The 25572-nt window shown below is 40.0% G+C and overlaps 1 protein-coding gene across 2 annotated transcripts; it reads left to right on the forward strand.

Annotated features, from left to right (window-relative positions):
• Positions 1 to 91: 91 nt before the first annotated feature.
• LOC129867538 (excitatory amino acid transporter 5-like) lies at positions 92 to 21488 on the forward strand. 2 transcript variants are annotated; one of them, XM_055941008.1, is made up of 11 exons: positions 92 to 2372; positions 4449 to 4528; positions 5078 to 5293; positions 12489 to 12531; positions 12689 to 12896; positions 14671 to 14770; positions 15741 to 15974; positions 17661 to 17855; positions 18855 to 18989; positions 19222 to 19324; positions 19594 to 21488. In XM_055941008.1, exons 1-11 carry the CDS (start codon positions 2127 to 2129, stop codon positions 19756 to 19758), a joined length of 1725 nt encoding a protein of 574 aa, XP_055796983.1. In that variant the 5' UTR covers positions 92 to 2126; the 3' UTR covers positions 19759 to 21488. The 2 variants fall into 2 exon arrangements, with proteins under 2 accessions (XP_055796983.1, XP_055796984.1); XM_055941009.1 differs by lacking the exon at positions 17661 to 17855.
• The last annotated feature ends 4084 nt before the right edge of the window (positions 21489 to 25572 follow it).

A 25572-nucleotide genomic window follows, 5' to 3' on the forward strand; every position in this document is an offset into this window, starting at 1 on the left:
AGATTTCCTTTTATAATGAGCAGTGGAAATGCACATAAGTTACTTGTATTGCAACATGTTAATGGTTTAAAAAACTACTTTGTCAGATAAAATAGTAATCCTTCAAGGAAAACTGTTTGCAATGTTATGACAATTAATTTATTTTCCTTTGTTGAAACTATACCATGTGTTGTCAGTAAACGTTTCCAGAAATTTGAATTCGATTGAATTTAGCACTAAAGTAAAACCTTACCCACTCCTTGGCCAGAAAAGTCTGTGCCTTTTCAGATGTTTTATAAACATCAGATGAACAGTTCTCCATTCTAGTTGGTGAACTGGCTCCTGGCCAAAACCATTCTGTTAAATTTAGCATTTATATTTTTGTTCAGTGTATTTACATTCACACCTTCAATGACATGTTCCAAATAGCACCTTTCCAAGTAAGGAGATGTGAGGAGTAGAATTGGCAATACTACAGTAGTATCCTGTTAAACACATCTAGAGGGTCAGAGTAGACATGGTTTTGACACAACGCCCTGTTCAGCATGTTCAAAGTTAAACTTCTAGCTAATTACTGAGTGGGTATTACTGAAGGTTCTGAGTATTCCCCTACCAAAATAATTCCTATCAAAGTAAATAAACCATGGGAACAGTCAACAGTGATTCAAATCTACTACTGTAATAAATATGTTTCACATTCTCAAACATGAAGGGATATAACAACCAAGGGTATAGGGGGAATTCAACCTAATTACAAATTCACCTCACCATATTAATACCCAGAAAGACAGCAAATCATCAGTCACTGACTCTCCAGGACCATATATGCTAGGTATCCATGAGATGTTAGCTCCGGCCCTCATAACTCAATGCAAATGGGTCAGTATAGATCAGAAAACTTTGGTGGCAACAGGAAATATTACAGCTGTCCTGTGCTGGACAAAAGTATACCAAAATGCTTAGGTTGTTATATGTTAATGAAATGTTATAACACGTTAATTATTATGTAGCAAAGAGTACGTCAATAGTAAATATAAATGTAAATCCACAGAAAAGACATTCAGTGGCACATTAAGAAGATCTTGAATTAATTGAAGACCTTTTGGCACACACATCTAGGCCAAAATGGGGCACAACCTCTTCCCAAGCCTCTCAAACTAGTTGCATTAACCATTGCTTAACTGTTGGCTCACCTTTCCACCTACACATCTTATATAGCCTGTGCAGGGTTAGGATTTGATTGGATTGCAGCCATCCCTTTGTTTTGTTATCTAGATCACAATGACGATCAAACTTTATAAGATTGACCTTAATGGGGATTAATCTACGGATTCTTAGATGTTCGAGATGGGATCAGTTTAATTGGGATTCATTTAATCTCAGTTCATAAATTCATTTTGAAAGCACATTTTAAAAAGAATCAAGGATGCAAATGCAAACGTTTCTGAATGTATAATTTAATTGTGCAATGCTGGGGGGAAAATGTCCTACAAGCGGCCATATTGGTCAGCTAATACAGGGCTAGTAAAGACACAGTGCACTACTTTGTTATTTAAAAAAATATATATATATTTCAAATTTTTTTTTTTTTGATTTTTCAGCACCCCTACTTCCCACAGCTATGCCTTCAGTAGCCTATAACTTGTCCAAGAAAGTTAAAGATCCTGCGAAAAGCAAGGTTGTAGCAGATTGCCTGTTACAGCTAGAAGAGGATGGACCTTACGTTCTTAGCTTTGTTCCTCTGGGTTTTTCTCTAGGCCTCCAGGGAGTTTTCCCTGGCCACTGTGCTTCTGCTTCCACTTCTGCTTGCTCTTTGAGTTCTATGCCGGATTACTGTAAAAACACTTTGTGACAACTGCTGATGTAAAAAGAGCTTTATAAATGTGATGATTGATTGAGATGACAAGACATCAACAATGAAGAAGTACAAAAGCATGGCAGCCGCCTGACAAGAAAGACTTGTTAGATGTTATTACACACTTGTAAGCCTCTTAGTCCCACTAATTCTCCCTGACTGTGGGCTGTGGCTGGCAGGTGTTTACTCTACACAGCAATGATGGCTTAATCCCCATGTAGGCTATATGGTTCCTCAGAATCGCCCCACTCCAGAAGAATTTGACGGTCTTCCCAGTGAAGGACTTTGAACTATGGAGGAGCTACTACTGCCCACTGAAGGCGAGGAGACGCGCTCCAACAATAGCTCGTATTCTCCAAGAGGAGAAACCATGTACCAACGTGTCAATAGATTTCTCCATGGGGCTTTTGTTGATGACGTGAAACAGTGGTTAAGGGGCTACCTGAAGCGCAACGGCTTGCTGACGCTCTCGGTTTTTGCCGTGTTGACGGGCTGTGTCCTGGGGGCTGTGTTAAGAGGGAGCCATCTCTCTACCCAGGTAAGTTGCTCTTTATCACAGTCAGATGCATGTGCAAATTCTGTTTGATTATTTGATGTGCCAGCCCTCCAGGTCCATATGTCTCTTGGTTTGGAAGTCTCTTAGCAGTGTATACAAAATATTAAGAGCACCTTCCTAATATTGAGTTGCCCTCCCCTCAGAACAGCCTGAATTTGTCGGGGTATGGACTCTACAAGGTGTCAAAAGCGTTCCACAGGGATGCTGGTGCATGTTGAACCCAATGCTTCCCACAGTTGTGTCAGGTTGACTGGATGTCCTTTGGGTGGTGGACCATTCTTGATAGACACAGGAAACTTGAGTGTGAAAAACCCAGCAGCGTTGCAGTTCTTGACACAAACCGATGTACCTGGCACCTACTGCCATACCCTGTTCAAAGGCACTTAAGTCTTGCCCACTCTCTGAATGCCACACATACACAATCCATGTCTCAATTGTCTCAAGGCTTAAAAATGCTTCTTTAACCTGTCTCCTACCCTTCATCTCCACTGATTTAAAATGGATTTAACAAGTGACATCAATAAGGGATCATAGCTTTCACCTGGATTCACCTGGTCAGTCTAAGTCATGGAAAGAGTAGGTGTTCTTAATGTTTTGTACACTGCGCACTTTTCTGTTTGACCACCTCTCCCTCTTTTCGTGACGGTGTTCCACTTAAATGCCTACAGAGCTCCTGTTTGCATTGCCTTGATGCACTGGAGCATTTCGTTGTTGGGTTGTGGAAAACCAAAGGATATCATCAGCAGCCAGACCTAATGACCCATTGAGAGGAGCTTCAAGTGCACAACACTATCAGCAAAGGATGGGACTGGAACCTTGTAAAGTGGTGTGCGTTACAGTTGTTATAGGAACAGAGAGCCAGTGCACAGCTATAAGAGCAGCCTGCATTCATCCCCTTGATTGAAAAAGTGGTTGTTGGGAAGGAGATAATGACCTCTACTAAGCAAAATGTTTCTGAGAGGAAAGCACTCCGTTGACGCACATGTAGCAGTCTCAACGCATTTTGTGGAGGAAGAAATTCTCATCTAGACCATAGATGGTGAATCGATTACTGGCTTCAGAAAAAGAATTGCAGCATATTCTTGGAAAGCAACAGGAGATACCTAGATGGTTATAGGCCATCTTTTGGGACTCATAAGTTTAGGAAGGAAATGTATCATCTGCCCACATTATCACGCCCTTCCAGTTCACTTTTACGTGAAAGACGAAAGAAAACCGATATTCAGAACAGGTCAATCCAAGCTCAGTCATGTCAGGAGAGAAGAGGGGATTATTTGATCTCAGACTGAGAATTGGCTTGCCAAAGCAAACATGGCCTTAAGTGTGCTCGATAATCACAGGTGACGTGTGACCCAAGGCTGATGTTTAAAAGTGAGCAAAGGTTTAACTGGAGGGAATTACTGTGCGTGTTACAACTAAGAACTGTGTCACTTATCAGGGTTGTGGTCAATTCCATTCCAATTCTCTTCAATGTATACTTTCTGAATTTAAATGAAATTGACCCCAACCCTGTCACTTACAGCTAGTCATCTATGGCTCTGAGACCTACAGTATCAAAGCCATCCAAACATTTGAAACCACATTGTTTTTAAATTTGATCAATGACTAATGTAAATTATAAAGTTTCCATTCCTATGACCTGATCGAATCAACCAAGATTCTTCCACCTTTTTTTTGTACTATTTTGAAAACCAAGAACAACCTTTTCACACGGGGTGAATCTGAAAAGCAAAAGGCATTTGAGATTCACCCAAGTGTGTGCACACCCAAGTGTGTGCTTCAAGTATTCCTTTCCTATAGGAAAGGAATACTTGAAACAAAAATATCTGTCCAACCTTTGAAAGCGTCTCCTGTGGAAAGAGTTAAAGTCAGAAACACTGCTTGGGTTTCTTAAGTTTTGTAATATGTTTGAAGATGCTCTTTGACTCTTTTTTCCAAAATCATCATCTTCCTCAAATTAAGTCACCAGCTGCCACTGCTTTGGATTGATTCATGTCTACTTATAAAGTATAATAATTGTTTTTATGTAACTTATGTTTCTTCTGATTTCCCCTCCAGGCTAAGATATATTTCTCGTTCCCTGGAGAGCTTCTCATGAGAATGCTCAAAATGCTTATCCTCCCCCTCATCACATCCAGGTAAACATCTGTGATGTCAGCCTCTGTCCAGTAAAATGGTTGTATATTTAATCAGCAACAGCGGAATAGAAATATTTGATGTTCACTTAACACAAAAGATATTCAGCCTCAAAAGTGACTTAAAATGCTTTTGAGAAAATTGCATAACTGGCCAAGGGATGTTGACCAATTTTGCTGCTGTTTTCACACTACACCCGATGAAAGTAGCTTACCCCCTACAGAATGGTAATTTTTGGAAACCAAATGTCAATAGATTCCATATTGTCTACATAACATGACCGGTTCCAGTTATATCACACCTGTCCGGTGGTATAAGAAGTAGTAGTACTTACAACAAACATTTGAAACAGGGTCCTTCTGTCACTTCATTAGAAATTAGAATTAGATCTCACTTAGGTCCACACTCCTGGTCATTCTCCGTAGCTTCATTTAACAGGTTGTAGATTGGAACAATATTTGAGTACAAATTTAGGCACCAGAGCAATTATGGGGACATTTTTAATTGTATATTTGCGTTATTTGATGCTCTCGCTCTTTTCCCTTTTACAGTTTAATGTCAGGCCTGTCGTCCATGGAGCCCAAAGCCTGTTGTCGTGTGGGTGTTCTCACTGTGACCTACTACCTGTGGACCACCTTCATTGCGGTGGTGGTGGGTATCCTGCTGGTGATCATCATCAAGCCTGGGGTGGGCACTGAGATGGACAGCATCAGGCTAGGAGGAGGGCCCGTCATGACTTCTGCTGATGCCTTGCTAGATCTCATCAGGTGAGTGACCAATGAAGATAAACCTGAAGCTCGACAAGCAATATCTACAAACAATCAATACTGTCTAAGGCAGGGGTAGGCAACTAGATTCAGCCGTGGGTTGATTTTTGTCAGAGCGGATGGTCGGGGGACCGGAACAAAATGATAATAATTTCTACACTGCAAATTGACCACAACTAAGCCCAAAAATGTATTTTTATTCTAAAATAACAATAATTTCATAGCTTGATTACATTGAGACATGATCACATACACTCCATGGCCAAAAACATGTGGACACCCCTTCAAATTAGTGGATTCGGCCATTCCAGCCACACCTGTTGCTGACAGGTGTATATTTCTGCCCTGCTAGGGCTACCCCGGTCAAGTGCTGTTATTGTGAAGGGGAAACATTTAGGAGCAACAATGGCCCAGCCGCGAAGTGGTATATCACATAAGCTCACAGCGTATAGTGTGTAGAAATTGACTGTCCTCAGGTGCAATACTCACTACCGAGTTCCAAACTGCCTCTGGAAGCAACGTCAGCACAAGAACTGTTGGTTGGGAGCTTCATGAAATGGGTTTCCATGGCCGAGCAGCCACACAAGCCTAAGATCACCATGCACAATGCCAAGCGTTGTCGGGAGTGGTGTAAAGCTCGACGCCATTAGACTCTGGAGCACTGGAAACACGTTCTCCGGAGTGATGAATCATGCTTCACCATCTGGCAGACCGACGGACTAATCTAGGTTTGGCGGATGCCCGGAGAACGCTATTTGCCCCAATGCATAGCGACAACTATAAAGTTCGGTGGAGGAGGAATAATGGTCTGGGGCTGTTTTTCATGGTTCGGATTAGGCCCCTTAGTTCCAGTGAAGGGAAATCTTAATGCTACATTATACAATGACATTCTAGATGATTCTGTGCTTCTAACTTTGTGGCAACAGTCTGGGGAAGGCCCTTTCCTGTTTCAGCATGCAATGCCCCAGTGCAGAAAGTGAGGTCCATACAGAAATGGTTTGTCAAGATCGGTGTGGAAGAACTTGACTGGCCTGCACGGAGCCCTGACCTCAACCCCATCGAAAACCTTTGGGAGGAATTGGAACGCTGACTGCGAGCCAGGCCTATTCACCCAACATCACTGCCCGACCCCGCAGCAATGGTCCACCATCTAGTGGTAAGCCTTCCCAGAAGAGTGGAGGCTGGTATATCAGCAAAGGGGTGGCCAACTCCACATTAATGCCCATGATTTAGGAATGTGGTGTTCGACAAGTAGGTGTCCACATACTTTTGTACATACTCATGTAGTGTGTGTCTCTTTCCTAAATGACTTGTACAAAAAAAAAATGTGGGGTTTACTTTGGGGGGCCAAATATACGTCTAGGTGCTAGGGACAAGCAATATTACAAAATGCCTATATTTTATGGACAACCAATATCTACAACAATAGCTTCAGTCTAGAGACAAACAATATGGTAATTTTCATGTTAAAAGAAACATAAGCACCAACATGTGAAGATCATAGGAGCATGTCAATTTGGGTGTCAAATGAAAGCTAACAGTATATTTATTTATTTTTTATTAAGGCATATCAAGATTTTCAACCATTTACCATCCTCAAAATGTGAAAGAAGCAAAGGCTTTGATGGTCAAAGGGTCTTAGAAAACATCCTACCAGAAAAAGTCTCAAGGTATTAGAAATACATCAAAAGTAAAGACCCCTGCCAACTAATATCAACATTTATATTAAGTTTAGGATCATTTTTTGCCTTGTGCCTTGAAATTCCGTTACCAAAAAATATATTTTCTAATTTCTCCCCCCCTCATGAGGAGGATAATGAAAGTTCACAGAAGTAACAGGTCAAGGTAGACATATTAACTAGTTACATTTTTTACTGATATCAATTTTATTTATTAATTATTACGTATTTTTTTCAATTTGATTTATTTTACCTTTATTTAACTAGGCAAGTCAGTTAAGAACAAATTCTTATTTTCAATGTCGGCCTAGGAACAGTGATTCAAAATCGAAATTCTGTTACCAAATCGGTAATGGAATTTCAGAAAAATATGAATTGCTGCAATTTAATTAGCTACAATGGGAAATCATGGTAGTTACAAACCCCAGTTGGGTCACCTGCTATTGTCTTCCCTTCCACTGGCATACTGTTATGTTCAGCTGATGTTCAACTGTTTTCTCTCTCTTTCTGTCATCTGGTGGACAAACCCTCCTCTCTCTCTCTCTCTCGCTCCAATTAATGTCACCTCTCCCGGCTCTTACTGACCGGACCAAATCCGAACCAGTCATAGACGTCTATGTTTCACAAATTCGGACATCCCAGTACAGTACATTACAGTAGAGCACACTACTGTACACTAAAGAAAAGTATAGTACAGTACAGTAGTGTAGAATAGAGTGGAGTAGAGTTGAGTTCACTATAATGTACTATACTCTACTCTTCTTTACTATACTGAACTATACTCTACTTGACTATACTCTACTGTAATGTACTGAACTATGTTCTATGTTGTACTGTACTCTACTGTGCTGTACTGTCCAAACTTGTAAAACCTAGACGTCTATGATTGGTTCAGATCCGTACCAACCAAATTTGGTTTTGTTTGGTGGCAGAGCTCATTAAAATAATAGCCAGTGTGTCACGATCGTCTTTGGGTGAGAGAGTGGACCAAAGCGCAGCGTGTGGAAAATACATCTTCTCTTTATTTAGAAGAAGAAAAAACAAAACAAAACAACAAAATGACGACCGTGAAGCTATAAACGACTAAGTGCAAACATGCAACATAGACACAGACATAGACAATTACCCACAAAACCCAAATGCCTATGGCTGCCTTAAATATGGCTCCCAATCAGAGACAATAAACCACAGCTGTCTCTAATTGAGAACCAATCTAGACATACAAACACCTAGACAAGACACTGCTCCATTAAACATACAACCCCTAGACCAACCAAAACACATACATCCCCATGTCACACCCTGACCTAACTAAAATAATAATGCAAACAAAGATAACTAAGGCACAGTGTATAGAATAATACCCAAATATGAAAAGAGAAATATGCAATATCCTCATCTTTATGTACCTATTTAGAATACATCACCTTGAAGAGAATGGCATTCATATTCATTATTATGCATTTCTGTACAGATCAGGGACCCATGATGAAATTCCTTTACCGCAATTCTGTTACCGCGTATAAATCCACTTAATTTACTGTAGTTCAATAACCAAAATATAGTTTTTCATAGTCAAGGTGTCATGTCATAGCTGACACCTCATTCTTAATTCAGAGCAGATATTTAAGTTTTCGGAAAATGTGATCACATAAAAAACTGAGGGAGATTTTACTGTTACCAAACTTCGCATCTGCACAGTTCTTCCAGTAAATGTGTTTTTGTAAACATTTCTTTGTAAATTGTAAAACGTAGTCCTTGTGCATAGAGTTGTATGGTTTGTTCAACTTTGAAATCAGTGGTTTTTATGTGGCATATATTTTAAGTGAAAAATATGAGTATCAGCGCAATTCCGTTACCGTGGAATTGCCCATATAAAATACTTACAATCTAGGTACCAACACAGCGGCCTTGTGGTTAGTGTCTCCGCTCTGAGATTGGAAGGTTGGGAGTTTTATCACTGGCTGAGTCAAGACTGTAAAAATGGTACCCGATGCGTCTCTGTTTGGCACTCAGCATTAAGGAGATTGATTGGGGGTAAGGTCCTGCGATCGACTAGTGTCCTGTCCAGGGGGTCCACATGAACATCAAGCTGCCTCACGGTACAGTAATAGACTCCTGCTCTGTTCCGGCTCAAGGCTACTTACTTTTTCTTACAGTCTAGGGACAACTAATAACCTAAATCTTTAGACTGATTGCCAGCAAAACCTAGGCCAGTGTTCAATCAATTGCAGATAGCGATTTTCCAAAAAGTGGTTTCAGGAGTATAGGCCTAAATTGGATTTGTTACAGCAGTGTATCCTGGGTAAAGGGGTGCTGGCACTAGATTTAGGGACTCTCAGTCCTGTGGCATGACACTTCAGTGCTGATGACAAATCAGGCTGAGAAGTCATCCAGCACCCACAACCAGACTGCCAATTTCCATATCAAATGTCCACTCCCTTCATAGGACTTCTTTCTGTGCAAATTAAACACACTTTTGCTAACTGGGAATCCACTGTCTACAGTTGATTAAATACTGGCCTCAGTCTAGTTACAACCTTCACCTAATGTCTCACAGAAACTAGCATTCTCAAGCAAACTAGTATCTGTAGTTTCACAACAGCCTATATATCCAGTCTAACAACAATCAATTACCAGAATCTCACATCAAACTCCTATCTAATATCAGTCCCAATCACAGTGGTTTGTATATTTTTAAATGACAAAAAATAGGGAGCTGCATATAGGCTTTTACTGTAATACAAGACATGCTAACGTTTCAAGCCTATGTCTTAAAGTAATCTTTAATGTTTGGGTGTTAATCAATATGTTTTTCTCCACTCAAATAAAAAGCATAAATAGACATTCCAGTCCAAACTACTTCTGGCAATAATTCAATCGATAAAACATACAAATAAATAAATAAATATTTGAATTGTTAAATACTACTGCACTGTTGGCGCAAGGAACACAAGCGTTTCGCTACACCCGCAATACCATCTGCTAAATATGTGACCGATTTGATATGATGAAGACATGTCCCCTAGAAAATTTTGCAACTTGAGACTTGACTTGGCAAAAATAAAAAACACTTGCCACTCGACATCGACTTGAATTTTGTCATCTCGCGCACTATATTATCCTATATGTCCATTATAACGGAGTGCTGCACGTTATATGCTTTCTGTTCTGTGTCTTGAACAATCAGTGTCACGTAAATCACCAATCAGTGTCACGTAAATCACCGGTTGCGCAGGCCAGACACAAACTATGTAATGTAGCGCGCACAGCCCCATTGTCCTCCGGTATTTATTTACTAGCAAACGTGATAACACACCACTCCCAACATACACAAGCAATAACTCTTCACAGACATGTTGCAGTACCCTACACCTAACCTGTATGGGAAGAAAACGAGACGATTTTTCCGTCTGATCAAGTATGCTACTACAGCCAATGCGCCCTGTCCCGTCTTGCCCTCTGACCAGGGTAGACGAAATGGTCATGTTATGTAGCCTATTTATATCCCCTTTATTTGTGTTAGGAGAAAATGTATATGTTATCAAATAAATTTGGTTTAGGCTATATTCAAATTTGGGGTGGCTGGCTAGGCTACCTTGACATTTTCAGTCCAAAATGATGAACTGAAATCAATCAAACAACGCAATACTGATTATGTAAATAGACTTTGAGAGTAACTTTTTTAACTGCAGTTGCATAGGCCTTTACGATGCAAACCTGCATAAAGCAAGCTCAGCCCTGTGAGTTATATTGTCAAATTGCAGTGGTTGCGTCTGTGTAAAGGGAAGGAAAGTTTTCAAATAAAATGTTATATAAGTAAATGTTAAATAAAAAGGTTGCTGCAGTCTGACAGGGTTTTCATCCTCCCTAGGGCCAGGAGTTTCTCCAGAATTTATTTCAAACCATGTGACCTGTTTAGAAAATACTGTATCTGTATACCTAGGTGAGTAGGTGGCAGGTAGCCTAGTGGGTAAGAGCGTTGGGTCAGTGGTTCACATCCCTGAGCTGACTAGGTGAAAATCTGTTGATGTGCCCTTGAGCAAGGCACTTAACCCTAATTTCTCCTTTAATTTGCTCTAAATGTTAATCTGGTCCCACTCCCATATAAATACCTTATTACAACTACTAATGAATCACTGTCAGACCCTATAGGGTCCTGATTTATACCTGGTTAGGTTACCAGATTAGTAAATGCTCCAGGCCCCAGGGAAAACAATTTTCCCCACCACTCTGGGACCTGTGGGGCCACCTCTGCATCAGGGCATCATCAGTCCCTAACAGTGTTGCATTCAGTTTCAAAGACTGTGGTAGTGGGGGGGGGGGGGAAGGGATGCAGTTTGTAAAACATGTGGGTCCAAAATCACTGATGTATTGCAACTGCATTGAAGTTGGCATAAAACACAGTGACTTGAGGACTCTAAACCCCAAATTAGTGACTTGACCTGAGCTATGGAACTTGGAATTTTACTTGAGACTTGCCCATTATTACTTGGGAATTCACTCGAGACTCGAAGATTAAGACTTGAGACTTGCTTAAGACTTCCAAATTGTGACTTGGTCCAGTCTCTGGTACTAGATATAGGCCTAATATGCATGCTACTACCTATTATTGTCTATGCTTGCGTAGTCCTGTGCAGTAGCAATGACTGTCTCACAATCCAGTTAAATCACAGGGGTGATTAGGATATTTTTAGTAATCCATAAGGGATGATTGACAGATTAACGCAATCATGAACGGTGGGGATACAATGATCCCGGTGGAGTATCTCTTGGCCGGCACACGTCAGGAGGGAGTCTGGCTCATGTCTGTCTGATCGTACCTCCCTCTTGTAAGGGCCCTCATGGGAGTGGTCTGATCGTACCTCCCTCTTTTAAGGGCCCTCGTGGGAGTGGTCTGAATCGTACCTCCCTCTTTTAAGGGCCCTCGTGGGAGTGGTCTGCCCACTTTATCCAACTATTAAGGACAGACCGGAAGAGAGGAGAGCCCCACTTAAACTGATAACATTTATTGACATTTTTATTTCACTAGGCAAGTCACTTAAGATCAAATTCTTACTTACAGTGACGGCCTATAACGTAGGGGGCAAATGGCCTCTACTGTGTTCACAACTGAGGCACTTCACAAGTTCTTACTTTCTTTGCAAATACATCAAATTACTTGTTTGGCCCATGCAAATACTTTAAACACATCAAATATTTCATGCAGACATATCTCAAAATGTGTATTCATCACTAAATATATACATTCTGTAGAATACACCACATAAATTCTCAGAGTGCAGAGGACCACTTTCCTTTGTATGGCTCATAACTTCCTGTAAAAATTCAAAGTATGCTATTTGTGATAATCATACTCATCAAGTTGGAATAATTATAACCTATTATGACTCTCTCTTGTGCTGTATTCATTACACCTTACTGACACTGATCATTAATGAATGTCCATGTGTTTCACCCTTAATGCAGACACCAACATATCAACATGCTAAATTATAACATATTATCTTTTACAGGAATATGGTTCCTTCCAATCTTATTGAGGCAACATTTCAGCAGGTGAGTAACACACAATGCGAATGTACAGGTATGACACTTTTACCATTGTTCCTAATAAGTCAGATGCTCCATTGGTTGTGATTAACAAATCCCTACAGCTGATGGGTATTGTAGTTTATATTGCCTTACTCATCCGCAATGTTCTTATTGATTCCAGTACAAAACAGATCTGGTTCCTATCCTGAAAGTCTCCAGGGTCATAGTGCAGCCCAACTTTGTGTACGACATACCTGATGAAAGTGACCCCAGTGGTCGGACAGTGTTCCTGGAGCTCACTCCACCCCCTGAGATCCACTACAAGACCAGACCTGGCAACAGCCAACAGATGAATGTGCTGGGGATCGTCATCTTCTCTGCCACTATGGGTAAGACCAGTAGTGGTGTAAAGTACTTAAGTAAAAATACTTTTAAATACTTCTTTACTTTACTATTTATATTTTTTAGAACTTTTACTTTTACTTAACCACATTCCTAAAGAAAATGATGTACCTTTTACTCCATACATTTTCCCTGACACTCAAAAGTACTCGTTACATTTTGAATGATTAGCAGGACAGGAAAATGGTCCAATGTGCGCACTTATCAAGAGAACATCCCTGGTCATCCCTACTGCCTCTGATCTAGCGGACTCACTAAACACATGATTTGTTTGTAAATTATGTCTTAGTGTTGCAGTGTGCCCCTGGCTATCCGTAAATGATGTCTAAGTGTTGCAGTGTGCCCCTGGCTATCCGTAAATGATGTCTTAGTGTTGCAGTGTGCCCCTGGCTATCCGTAAATGATGTCTAAGTGTTGCAGTGTGCCCCTGGCTATCCGTAAAATATGTCTTAGTGTTGCAGTGTGCCCCTGGCTATCCGTAAATGATGTCTAAGTGTTGCAGTGTGCCCCTGGCTATCCGTAAATGATGTCTTAGTGTTGCAGTGTGCCCCTGGCCATCCGTAAATGGTTTGCTTATATAAGGAATTTGAAGGGATTTACCGTGCCTTCAGAAAGTATTAAATGACTAAATGACTTAAATGTATTAATTTCCCTTGATTTATTCCACGTTGTTTTGTTACAGCCTGAGTTCAAAATGGATTTAATAGCTTTTTTTCTCTCACCCATCTACACCCAATACCCCATAATGACAAAGTGAAAACATGTTATTAGAAATTTTTGCAAATTTATTGAAAATTAAATACAGAAATATGTTAGTTACATCAGTATTCACACCCTTGAGTCAATGCATGTTAGAATCCCCTTTGGCAGTGAATACAGCTGTGTGTCTTTCTGGGCAGGTCTCTAAGAACTTTGCACATCTGAATTGTATAATATCTGCCTATTATTCTTTTAAAATATTCTTCAAGCTCTGTCAAGTTGGTTGTTAATCATTGCTACGCAGCCATTTTCAAGTATTGCCATAGATTTTCAAGACAATTTATGTCAAAACTGGAACTAGGCCACTCAGGAACATTCAATGTTGTCTTGGTAAGCGACTCCAGTGTATATGTGGCCTTGTGTTTTAGGTTATTGTCCTGCTGAAAGGTGAATTTGTCTCCCAGTGTATGTTAGAATGCAGACTGAACCAGGTTTTCCTCTAGGATCTTTTGCCTGTGCTTAGCTCTATTTCATATATTTTTATACTAAAAAACTCCCTAGTCCTTACTCATGACAAGAATAACCATAACATAAAGCAGCCACCACCATGCTTGAAAATATGAGGAGTGGTACGCAGTGATGTGTTGGATATGCCCCAAACATAACACTTAGTATTCTAGACATAAAGTACACTTCTTTGCCACATTTTTTGCAGTTAAGTATATTTAGGCAATTACATTTACTTTTGATATTTAAGTATATGAAAACCCAAAACTTTTAGAATTTTACTCAAGTAGTATTTTACTGGGTGACTTTCACTTTTACTTGAGTCATTTTCTATTAAGGTATCTTTACTTTCACTCATGTATGACAATTTGGTACTTTTTCCACCACTGACTGTATGCTGAAGGCCAGTCTTTTCTGTTTCTTTCTTTTTTCCCATCTGTCTGTTTACATTATACATCTGCAGCTGTCTACCCCTCTAGTATCAATATTATATGTATCCATCTCTCTAGACTGAGTAAATAGAGCGAGATATATATTTTTATTTTATTCCTTCAGGGCTGTTGCTGGGGAAAATGGGCGAGAGAGGAGCACCACTAGTCAACGTGTGTCAGTGCGTTAACGAATGTGTCATGAAAATCACCAACACTGCTGTTTGGTAAGCGGGGTACCAGCTTTAGAAGTACCAGCATCTGTGTCCGTTACCATATTCATCTTTAGTTTAAATGATAAAGGTTCTAATTTACTGGCTCAGTGGGTTAGAGGATGGTACCGGCAACACCAGGTTTGTGGGTGTGATTCCCACACTGTATACTGAATACTGTACACTGTACACGGTATACTGAATGTGTGTCACTATAAACTGTCACTTTGGATACAAGCATCTGCTAAATTACCCAAGAAATAGGCAACCTAGCCTTTTGTCTTTCTGCTATGAGCAGCATAACCCATGACCATTCAAACTAGTTGGATCTAAAGAAACAGTCTGCTACCCAGATGTGTGCTCAGTGTGACTTTCTGAGGCTACGACCTGTACACGGGCATGTGGTGAGAACGTGGTCATCGTCTTGTGGTCAAGCTGTGGTGGAGACGTTAGGCAATCATCTTGCCTCGTTCCACCCTGCAGTGAACTGCACATGCCGAGGATTAGTCGACCAGGAGTAGCACACTCTGTGCTCAGGGTCAACAGTGACTAATCCCAGGGACCTTTGGCACCAACCATGCAGCTCAGGTTTACCTCAAACGGCCCGGCCATATTGTTCAAACGGCCTTACCATAGAAGTTCAATTGCTAATAGGATTGACCTCAAAGCCTTGAATGACTCTTGGCTCTGACATGGTTTTAGAGGCAGGGATCAACTCGGGTGACACAACAGGGACATTTTTTTCTTATGATTTTTTTAATGTTTTTTTAATGAATAAAGTACTTGTCTAGTTTTCACAATACATAACATAATAGAAAATTACGATGTATTTAGTTTTATTGTTCCACTGGGTGGAAACTACTCATTAGGAAAAACACATTGACATTTGACCTAGTATAGACAGTGTTTGGAGGTGTGTATTTAACAAAAGTAAAACACAGTTTTATATATACAGTAGGTAATTCATTCTTCCTTTTTCTTTCAGGTATTTTCCATTTGGGATCATATTCCTCGTAGCTGGAAAAATCCTTGACATGCAGGACCCATCTAATCTTGGGAAGAAGCTGGGCTGGTACACCATCACTGTTCTGACCGGGCTGTTTGTTCACGGCCTCATCCTCCTCCCCTTCTTCTATCTTGTCCTGACTCAGAAAAACCCCTTCACTTACATCAGAGGCCTGCTACAAGCCTTGGTCATAGCACTGGCCACCTCCTCAAGGTAAGCAGTTGTCTCTCTGTGCCCATTTTTCTCATCGAACAATGATGTTCATTGTCCTGAAGGTCTGCAGTATGCAACCAGGGTTGGTTTCATTTCCTTTCTTAATTCAGTTAGTTCAGCAAGAAATGAATTGGCATTCAACTCATGTTGAATTGGAAATTGAGCTTTGCTTTTTATGAGGAATTGAATTTCAGCTCACCCCCTGAATAGAAAAGGAACTGCCCCCCATTCAACGAAGTTCCATAACACCTGATTCATCAGGTGTGTTAAGGCATCAGCATGCTTCAGGTTCGGCTGGCGCCTAGCCGAACCAAACCTGTGTGCTCGAATATTCCCTTAAGACCTTCGCTTAAAAAAAAAAACGCGACAATAGTACTGTTTGTCCATTTTGAGATGCCATAGCCAGTATGCATTTCCTCAAAAGTCAAAATGAATCTAAGATAACTCAAGAAATCTGTCATTTATTTTAGCGTTCTTGCAGAGATCTTAGTCACGTCGTTTCACATTAACTTGTCACGCTTCTAAAGTTGAACCCAGAAGCAGACCAGGACAAGGAGAGTAAGACGAAGGTGAGTATTTATTTACAAGTTTGAATGTAGTGATAGAAAAATCCAAGTGACGGAGCGGGCAGCGGAGGTGAGTTGATGGGATTGAATAGGCAGATCCAATGAAGTAACTGAAGTCACCGACGACCAGGTAGGGATGAGATGAGTGTTCCGGGTGAATGACTGTAGACAGAAAAAACGGAGGTGAGTTCAAGGCAAGCAAGACGTACAAAACAACAAAACGAACTCTAACAAACTGGAGGCTGATACACTGGCACAAAATACTGTTCATGGCTAACGATCCGGCAGGGAATGGATGTCAGGTCAGAGCTTATGAAGTGGAGGGATGATGATCAGGACCAGGTGTGCAGATAGCTGATGGGATACAGGTGAAGGTACTCAGAGATACAGGGTACGTTCCAGGACACCGGAAAAAACACTCCAGGACAGAACACAGGCAAAAACAAACTCAGGAAGCGGGATTCGTGACATAACTATACTGCTTGGTGCAGTATTTTTCAATAAAAAATAATTTGCAGATAAACGAGTCGTCTTTGGTTGAATGACAGCTAAGACTTTATTGAAGAATCCTTCCTGTTGACCAATCACAGATGAAGGGGCTAGACTTTGGCTCCAAACTTCGGCTTTCCCCCAGCAAAAAATGTAAGCAATAATGTAATGTGCCCGAACAGCCGAAAAAACGCTCACTGAAGTCTGGTGTTGGGCAGGGACAAATGCTTGCAAACACTGTGGCCCTCCAGGACCAGATGTGAAGAAAACTGTCAGAGGTTTGAGCTGAATGCATGAAAAAGGTTCCTTACAAACATTGTAATGGTGAGTTTGATTGATCAGCTTCAAACACTACAAAACCCTTACCGTAGTCAAATTCATCTGTATCATGTTGCAACTGATCTCCAGTATGGTGAGTTTCAAGGGGAACAGTCAAGGACAGAAATGTATTAAGATAATAATAAATTAAATGTCAAAATTCAATTTAAATGGCTTTAAAGCTCAGTGTTGCAAGTAAGGAGTGTAAACAGAAGGATGCGAAAAGGAGGAAAACTGACAATATTCTATCCAGAGGATACCAGTTCATAATGGTAGAAGCCCCTTAGTCAACGATCTCTCTCTCTCTCTCAAGTTCTGCCACTCTACCCATCACTATGAAGTGCTTGCTGGAGAACTGCAATGTGGATCGGCAGATAGCACGCTTTGTGCTGCCTGTGGGGGCCACCATTAACATGGACGGAACGGCTCTTTATGAGGCCGTGGCGGCCATCTTTATCGCCCAGGTCAACGATTATGAGCTGGACTTTGGCCAGCTGGTCACCATTAGGTATGTACAGTGGTGGAGAAAGTACCCAATTGTCGTACTTGAGTAAAAGTAAAGATACCTTAATAGAAAATGACTCAAGTAAAAGTGAGTCACCTAGTAAAATACTACTTGAGCAAAAGTCTAAGTATTTGGTTTTAAATATACTTAAGTATCAAAAGTAAATGTAATTGCTAAAATGTACTTAAGTATCAAATGTACTTAAGTATCAAAAGTGAAAGTATAAATAATTTAAAGTTCCTTATATTAAGCAAGCCAGATGGCACCATCTTCTTGTTTTTTTAATTTACAGATAGCTTGGGGCACACTCCAACACTCAGACATCATTTACAAATGAAGCATGTGTGTTTAGTGAATCTGCCTGATCAGGTAGTAGGGATGACTAGGGATGTTTTCTTGATAAGTGTGTGAATTGGACCATTTTCATGTCCTGCTAAGCATTCAAAATGTAATGAGTACTTTTGGGTGTAAAAAGAAACTGTATGGAGTAAAAAGTACATTATTTTCTTTAGGAACGTAGTAAAGAAAAAGTAAGTTGTTAAAAACATAAATAGTAAAGTACAGATACCAAAAACACTTGAAAGTATTTTTACTTACTTTACACCACTGGGTATGTATTGGGTTTAAAATCATAAAGCTACCATTGCATCTGCAGGGTGAAACTTTGAGTCCAAACTCAAAAGCAGTAAGTACCCGGTGTAGTCTGCCATGACAGCCTTGGTCCTGGGTGCTGAGATTATAACCGGTGTGACAAAAAGCAACATTCCTCCTGATATTACATTTGTTTCACACAACATTAGTACATGTGAATGTGCATTATCGCTGTACTGAGTAAATATAATTATTTTCATGATGAGATTCAATCACTGTGTTTGATTTAATAAAAAATCCTTACAAGCAATAAGGCTGTCAAAAGGTATTGCTCATATCAGTGTTACCATGGCAGAATAGGATTGTAATGCACCTTCTTGCTTTGTAATTGATTGTTTTGGTCTCTAACAGTATAACAGCTACAGCTGCCAGCATAGGTGCTGCTGGGATTCCCCAGGCCGGCCTCGTTACCATGGTCATTGTCCTGACGTCAGTGGGTCTGCCGCCTGATGACATCACCCTCATTGTGGCCATCGACTGGGTGCTGTAAGTTCACTATGACATAAATTAATTATATTCAATATCTACAGTAGGCCTACAACATATTCGAACATATGCTACACATGTAGTTAATAGGGAAACCTTAAATTGTTTACTAACTTCATGGCATAGGAGAGACTGGTTGTTATGGGGAAGTATTTTGGTGCATTCAGAGACAATGTTTGTGGTTGGAGTGGGAGGCTGATCTCTGGAGCTTTTGTATTCCCTGTCTTTTCAGGGACCGTTTCCGAACCATGATCAATGTGCTTGGAGACGCTCTGGCAGCAGGAATCATCGGCCACTTATGTCGGAAAGACTTTCCTCGCGGTGGTACTGGCAAGGTAGGCAGCTGTCACTGTCTAGCTGCAACCATATCATATCATCCACCTATAGTCCTGAGTTTCTGTAAAACTGTTTTAATGTGAGGTATAAGAGACCCTGCACAAAATAATTACTGAGGTCTTAATTGAATGTGTGTGCTGGCCAGGGTTACAAAAACAACAATATGAAAGCAATATGTCATGTGAATATAGACCTCTGAACGTCTGCACAGTTTCTGTCACTTATCACAGAGATACTGATCACTGTGTGTGTGTGTGTTCCTTCCCAGTCCCAGCCTTCATACGGCACACAGAACAAACACAACTTGCACGACATGCAGAATGGCATGCCACTGACCGAGTTGCCTTTGCAAAAGCAAGACTGCTGTTATGAGGTGATGGAAGACACAGTCAACGAGAGCCCCACTATATACTACAACATCTGTCAAGTTTAACTCCTGGGAACACGCCAACCTAAAATGCTGGACATTTTTGGAGCGCTTTTCCCCCACCTCTGCCATGAAACAGTATTAAACTGCTGTCACCTACCCCTTTTTTGTGACTTAACTTTTTGTGATGGAACATTTTGTTCCGCTTTGATGGTGACACTGCAAAGGACAAATCAGTGTTTTCCACAAATATTTTTTTAAATATTTTTTTTAACAGTGATGAGTTAGGAATTGCCCCATTGTACCACTACCATCTTATGTGGTATTGACTATGGCAATTAACTCTGCTCGTCCAACATCAAGTGGATTCCCTGGATATTTGTATTGTATTTATTATTGTTCTCTACTGAACTGTTCCTCATCATGATCCATGTGTTAATAACTACATCCATTTTGAACAACTTTATTGGGAGTTGTAGACTATGTGTGTTATTGATTTGTTTGACAAGCATAGGAAGTATTGTATGGTCATATTGTACATTCAAACATTGCAATGAACTCATATTTAACTCAACCAAATCTTCCTTTTAATGTACCTAACATTTAGTGGCAGTTTCAACCATCTCTAAATGTAATAAAGTACAGGGAGAAATGCTGTACAATTCAAAACACCTCCTCTGATTATCATTGTATATGAGCCCACTTTATTAATATTCATAGACTTTCAAAAAACAAAATGTAGTGTTGCCTTAAATAGAATATTTAATTTATCATCTACACAGACACCAACCATTTTGTCTGCCAACAAATAAGCAAACTAACATACCATTCCTCCCTTAATCCTAGCAACATATTACTTTAGGAATAACATTGTTTCTTCAGATTAATTTATTGTACGTATTTTGATAAATATATTTTTGTTTTTGATTTCAAGTGATTTCTGGTCTATTTATATTTTGCTATAAAATTCAACATCAACATGGACTTGAGTTCCTTCCCACTGGGCACAAACTGAATGAATCAACATTGTTTCAACGTCATTTGTCAACATATTTAGACATGGAATCTACATGAAAAATAAATGTACTTTGAAAAACCCTCAAAAACTGTTTTGAGGGTGAAATTTCAACTACAAGATTATGTCATCATGGGAACCAATTTTCAACATAGACAAACCTTGTAAAGAATTTGTACCTTTGAACAATGTCAGATCGTCATAGTTATATCCACTGTCAGAGAAAAAAAAAAAAACAATAGGCTGGGCAGCACCTCCTACTGGAGGGTTGATCTATCTACAGCACAGGTGTCAAACTCATTCCACGGAGGGCCGAGTGTCTGCGGGTTTTCGCTCCTCCCTTGTACTTGATTGATGAATTAACATCACTAATTAGTTAGGAACTCCCCACACCTGGTTGTCTAGGGCTTTATTGAAAGGAAAAACCAAAAACCTGCAGACACTAGGCCCTCCGTGGAATGAGTTTGACACCCCTGATCTACAGCTATCCATTTGGTCTCCCATCCAGGGTTTTAACTAAAACCAGCCCTGCTTAGCATTGATATTTGTTACTGACTACTACCAATGTGCTATCTTGAGAATTATTGTTGAGAGACCTCTTTATATCTGGTTATATCGAAGTCATACCGAAGGATTGATTTAGCAGAGCAAATGAAATGTAACCATACTTTATAAGTCTTATATAATCAATGATACTATACTGAACGAAAATATAAACGCAAAATGTAAAGTGTAGGTCCCATGTTTCATGAGCTGAAATAAAATATCCCAGAAATTGTTATATGCACAAAAGTTTATTTCTCTCAAGTTTGATGCACAAATGTGTTTAAATGCCTGGTTACACACACATTTGTTTTCATTGAATGTTAATTTCTCTACCATATGACGTTTTAGAGAATTTGGCAGTATGTCCAATCGGCCTCACAACTGCAGACCACGTGTAACCACACCAGCCCAGGACCTCCACATCCGGCTTCTTCACCTGCAGGATCGCCTGAGACCAGCCACCCGAACAGCTGACGAAACTGTGGGTTTGCACAACCAAATAATTTCTGCACAAACTGTCAGAAACCATCTCAGGGAAGCTCATCTGCGTGCTCGTCGTCCTCACCAGGGTCTTGACCTAACTACAATTCGGGGTCATAACTGACCCGTGGGCAAATGCTCACCTTCGATGGCCACTGGAACGCTGGAGAAGTGTGCTCTTTACGGATGAGTCCCGGTCAGAAGGCAGACAGCATGTATGGCGTCATGTGGGCGAGCAGTTTGCTGACGTGAACGTTGTGAACAGAGTGCCCCATGGTGGCGGTGGGGTTATGGTATGGGCAGGCATAAGCTATGAACAACAAACACAACTACAACCTCATGCTGTGGGGCAACAGGTAGCCTAGTGGTTAGAATGTTGAACTAGTAACCGAAAGGTTGCAAGATCGGATCCCTGAGCTGACAAGATAAAAATCTGTTGTTCTGCCCCTGAACTAGGTTAGTTAACCCTCTGTTCTTAGGCTGCCATTGAACATAATAATTTGTTCTTAACTGATTAGTCTAGTTAAAAAATACTATATGCCTCAAGAGTAGTTTGGGTTTCTCAAACTTGGATCTTTTCATTTCTGAATGTATACTAAACTACATTATATCCGTGTGTTTAGCCCTCTTTTGCCTTTCCTCCATCTCACTGCTGGCACTACATTGCTCCTGCCCTGGACTGGTGTATCCAGGTCTTAAGTGTGAAATGCACATTTAACGCAATATATCCATGGACTTAGTTATGTCTTTTTCAAAACAAATTTTGTACAGTTTTATCGATGGCAATTTTAATGCACAGAGATACCGTGACGAGATCCTGAGGTGCATTGTTGTGCCCTTCATCTGCCTCCATCACCTCATGTTTCAGCATGATAATGCCTGGACCCATGTTGTAAGGATCTGTATACAATTCCTGGAAGCTGAAAATGTCCCAGTTCTTACATGGCCTGCATACTCATCAGACATGTCACCCATTTAAGCATGTTTGGGAAGCTCTGGATCACCGTGTACGACAGCGTATTCCAGTTCCTGCCAATATCCAGCAACTTCGCACAGCCATTGAAGAGGAGTGGGACAACAGGCCACAATTAACAACCTGATCAACTGTGGTGGTTAATTTCTGTATTACCAAATAAGGAGAGAGACAAACTTCACACACCAGTCAGAGTGTGATAATAATAATAAGCTTTGCAATAGCATTACATTCTATTTGACTTTCAATAATTCACAATTTCTAATGAACCGTTGAGAGTGTCTACAGAAAATTACAAAGATCTTTTATAGCCAAGATCTACCCCCCTAGTCAACATGACAAACCACCGATATATTAGGAACTGTTCACAAAGAAAGACTTTTACTTGAGAGAGGAGTATCCCATAGCCAGATGCATTCGCTATAAATTATCATTCAGTTTAGTCTCTAAGAAGAGGTTCTAATCTTGTTCCTGGTACTTCATAGTACAAAAACACCAACTCATCCAATGGCATATATCAATTGTCAACTCTAGATACTCCCATCTCAAGTAAACCCCCTCCTGACCCCACTCCTGGACAAGCTCACTGAGGGGAGTGAGCCTCTAGGTCATACGCTATCCCAGGATAAGTGTACGATCAGAGAGGACATACAATGTTTCCAGACACTGCCATACACCTCCCCCCAATGGGAAAAGGAGGGAGTGACTGGTGCACAGACATTGTGGAGACAAGTAATTGGTTCCCCATTAATCACGCCATCCCTTCACATGGTTTAAGAATAGGTAAAGACACATTCATATATGAAGACAATGTTCCATTCTGTCCTCTTCCCTTTCTGATATTCTGCATAGCACCAGGGACATGTGAAAGACAAGCCTGACCTCTCCCCTCTCTGGGCCCCAAGTGACTGAGCCCTAGCTGAGGGAAAAGTGCAACTGCCAACACTATAGTCCAAAGGGATACATTCTAATGACAAGTATCTCACATAAGCATATTATGCAAATAAAACATCTTAATTATCTATATTACCCAACTAATTCTGATTTATTCGCCACACAACTCTATGTGAAGGCGATGTGTCGCACTGCATGAGGCAAATGGTGATCACACCAGAAATTGGCTGGTTTTCTAAGGTTTTTAAGGTATCTGGGACCTACAGGTGCATATCTGTATTCACTGTCATGTGAAATCCATAGATTAGGGCCTAATGAATTTATTTAAATTGACTGATTTCCTTATATGAACTGTAACTCTGTAAAATCATTGAAATTGTTGCATGTTGCATTTATATTTTTGTCAGGCCTATATAGTTTTTGCGAAGTCATCAACAGCTGTTGTTTCAATTCAAACAATTCAACAAAAAATCGACAATACATATAGGCCTAGGGTTTAAAGATTTGGTTGACATCAAATGTAATCTTCAAATTAATAATTAATATGTTGGATTCACATCTCCATCTCAACCAAAAATCTAAGTTAAAGAATAGGTCTAAATCAAATCAAACTTTATTTAAAGTGCATAATTTTTTACATTTGATTTAGTCCTATTCTTTAACATAGATTTTTGGTTAAGATGGAGACGTGAATCGAACATATCAATTATTAATTTGTATACAAACTGGATATTGAATTGTGTTTGGTTGTCAACGCAACTAAATATCAACATTTTAAGGAAATGTATATTCTGCTTGGATAGTTTCATCTGAGACACTGGCTTAATCCTATTCTTTAACTTTTATTTTTGGTTTAGTTGGAGACGTGAATCCAACATAGAATTTGTTAACTTGTCGACAAGTAAATAGGCTATTTACTGTATTGCAGAAATGATATTGAATTGGGTTTCGTTGTCAACAGAACCAAATAGCAACATTCGAAGGAGATGTATTTTTTTGTGCCACTGACTTAGTCTGGCATTAATTCCAGTTTGTCATGAAAAACTAATATATGGGATTCAGGTCTCCATCTCAACCTAAAATAAAAGTTAAAGAATTGGACTAAATCAAATGACAAACTGGAATTAAAGCCAGACTAAGTCAGTGGCACAGATGGAACTATCCAAGCATTAGATACATTTCTTTAAAATATTGATATTTGGTTGCTTTGTCAACCAAACAATTCAATATTACTTTTGTAATACAGTAATTAGTCTAAAGTTAAGGCTATCTTACAAACTACTGTAACAGCATTTATTATAAAATGACTAACAGATCCATGGCCACATTTTGAAGTTACTGTAACTATTTTTGTATTGTTATGTAATCATAGAAAGTGTGCATGTTCAAGATGGCATGAAAGGTCACAGATCAGTGGAGAACTTCACAATTGCTATAATAATCTGTGCAGAATCTCGAACTGCATTGATCACTTGCACCATGTACTTTTAATGTAATCTCAACTGCAATCCAGGTCATTTGGTTCTGCTATTAGATGAAGCACAGAGATAACACATTAAGTTATTGTATAAATACAAATGTCTGACATTGTATTCCCATTTGAACTTTGTTTTGCTTTTTAATGGTTGAAAGCGCAACAAAGATGACAATCGAAGCAACAAGCAGACATTGTTTTTCAATTGGAATTTGGCTGTGCTTTTCAGATGGTTCAAAGCATAGTGAAAATACATTGGGAAACTTCTGGCTTAGTTTTTGAAGTGGGCGAATAAAGGTTGAAATCTCATTGATCAACGTCTCAACCAAAAATTACCCAAATTCCACGTTTAAATGATGTGTTGTGCCCAGTGGGTTCCTGTAATTAATCCAGTTAGTTAGTTAGGACATGAGGAAGACATGAGACTGAAGCCCTCGGGCGGCATGCAGGTGCAGGTGCCGCCGGTGTTAGCCAGAGATTAAATCATGATGAAGTCTT

The sequence above is a fragment of the Salvelinus fontinalis genome, chromosome 12 (assembly GCF_029448725.1).
Source record: "Salvelinus fontinalis isolate EN_2023a chromosome 12, ASM2944872v1, whole genome shotgun sequence".
NCBI lineage: Eukaryota > Metazoa > Chordata > Actinopteri > Salmoniformes > Salmonidae > Salvelinus > Salvelinus fontinalis.

Coding starts and splice junctions, on each gene's coding strand:
- LOC129867538 (XM_055941008.1), top strand. CDS start 2,127: ATGGAGGAGCTACTACTGCCCACTGAAGGCGAGGAGACGCGCTCCAAC. Junction 12,897..14,670: donor CATCTTCTCTGCCACTATGG/GTAAGACCAGTA, acceptor TTATTCCTTCAG/GGCTGTTGCTGGGGAAAATG. Junction 14,771..15,740: donor ATCACCAACACTGCTGTTTG/GTAAGCGGGGTA, acceptor TTTTTCTTTCAG/GTATTTTCCATTTGGGATCA.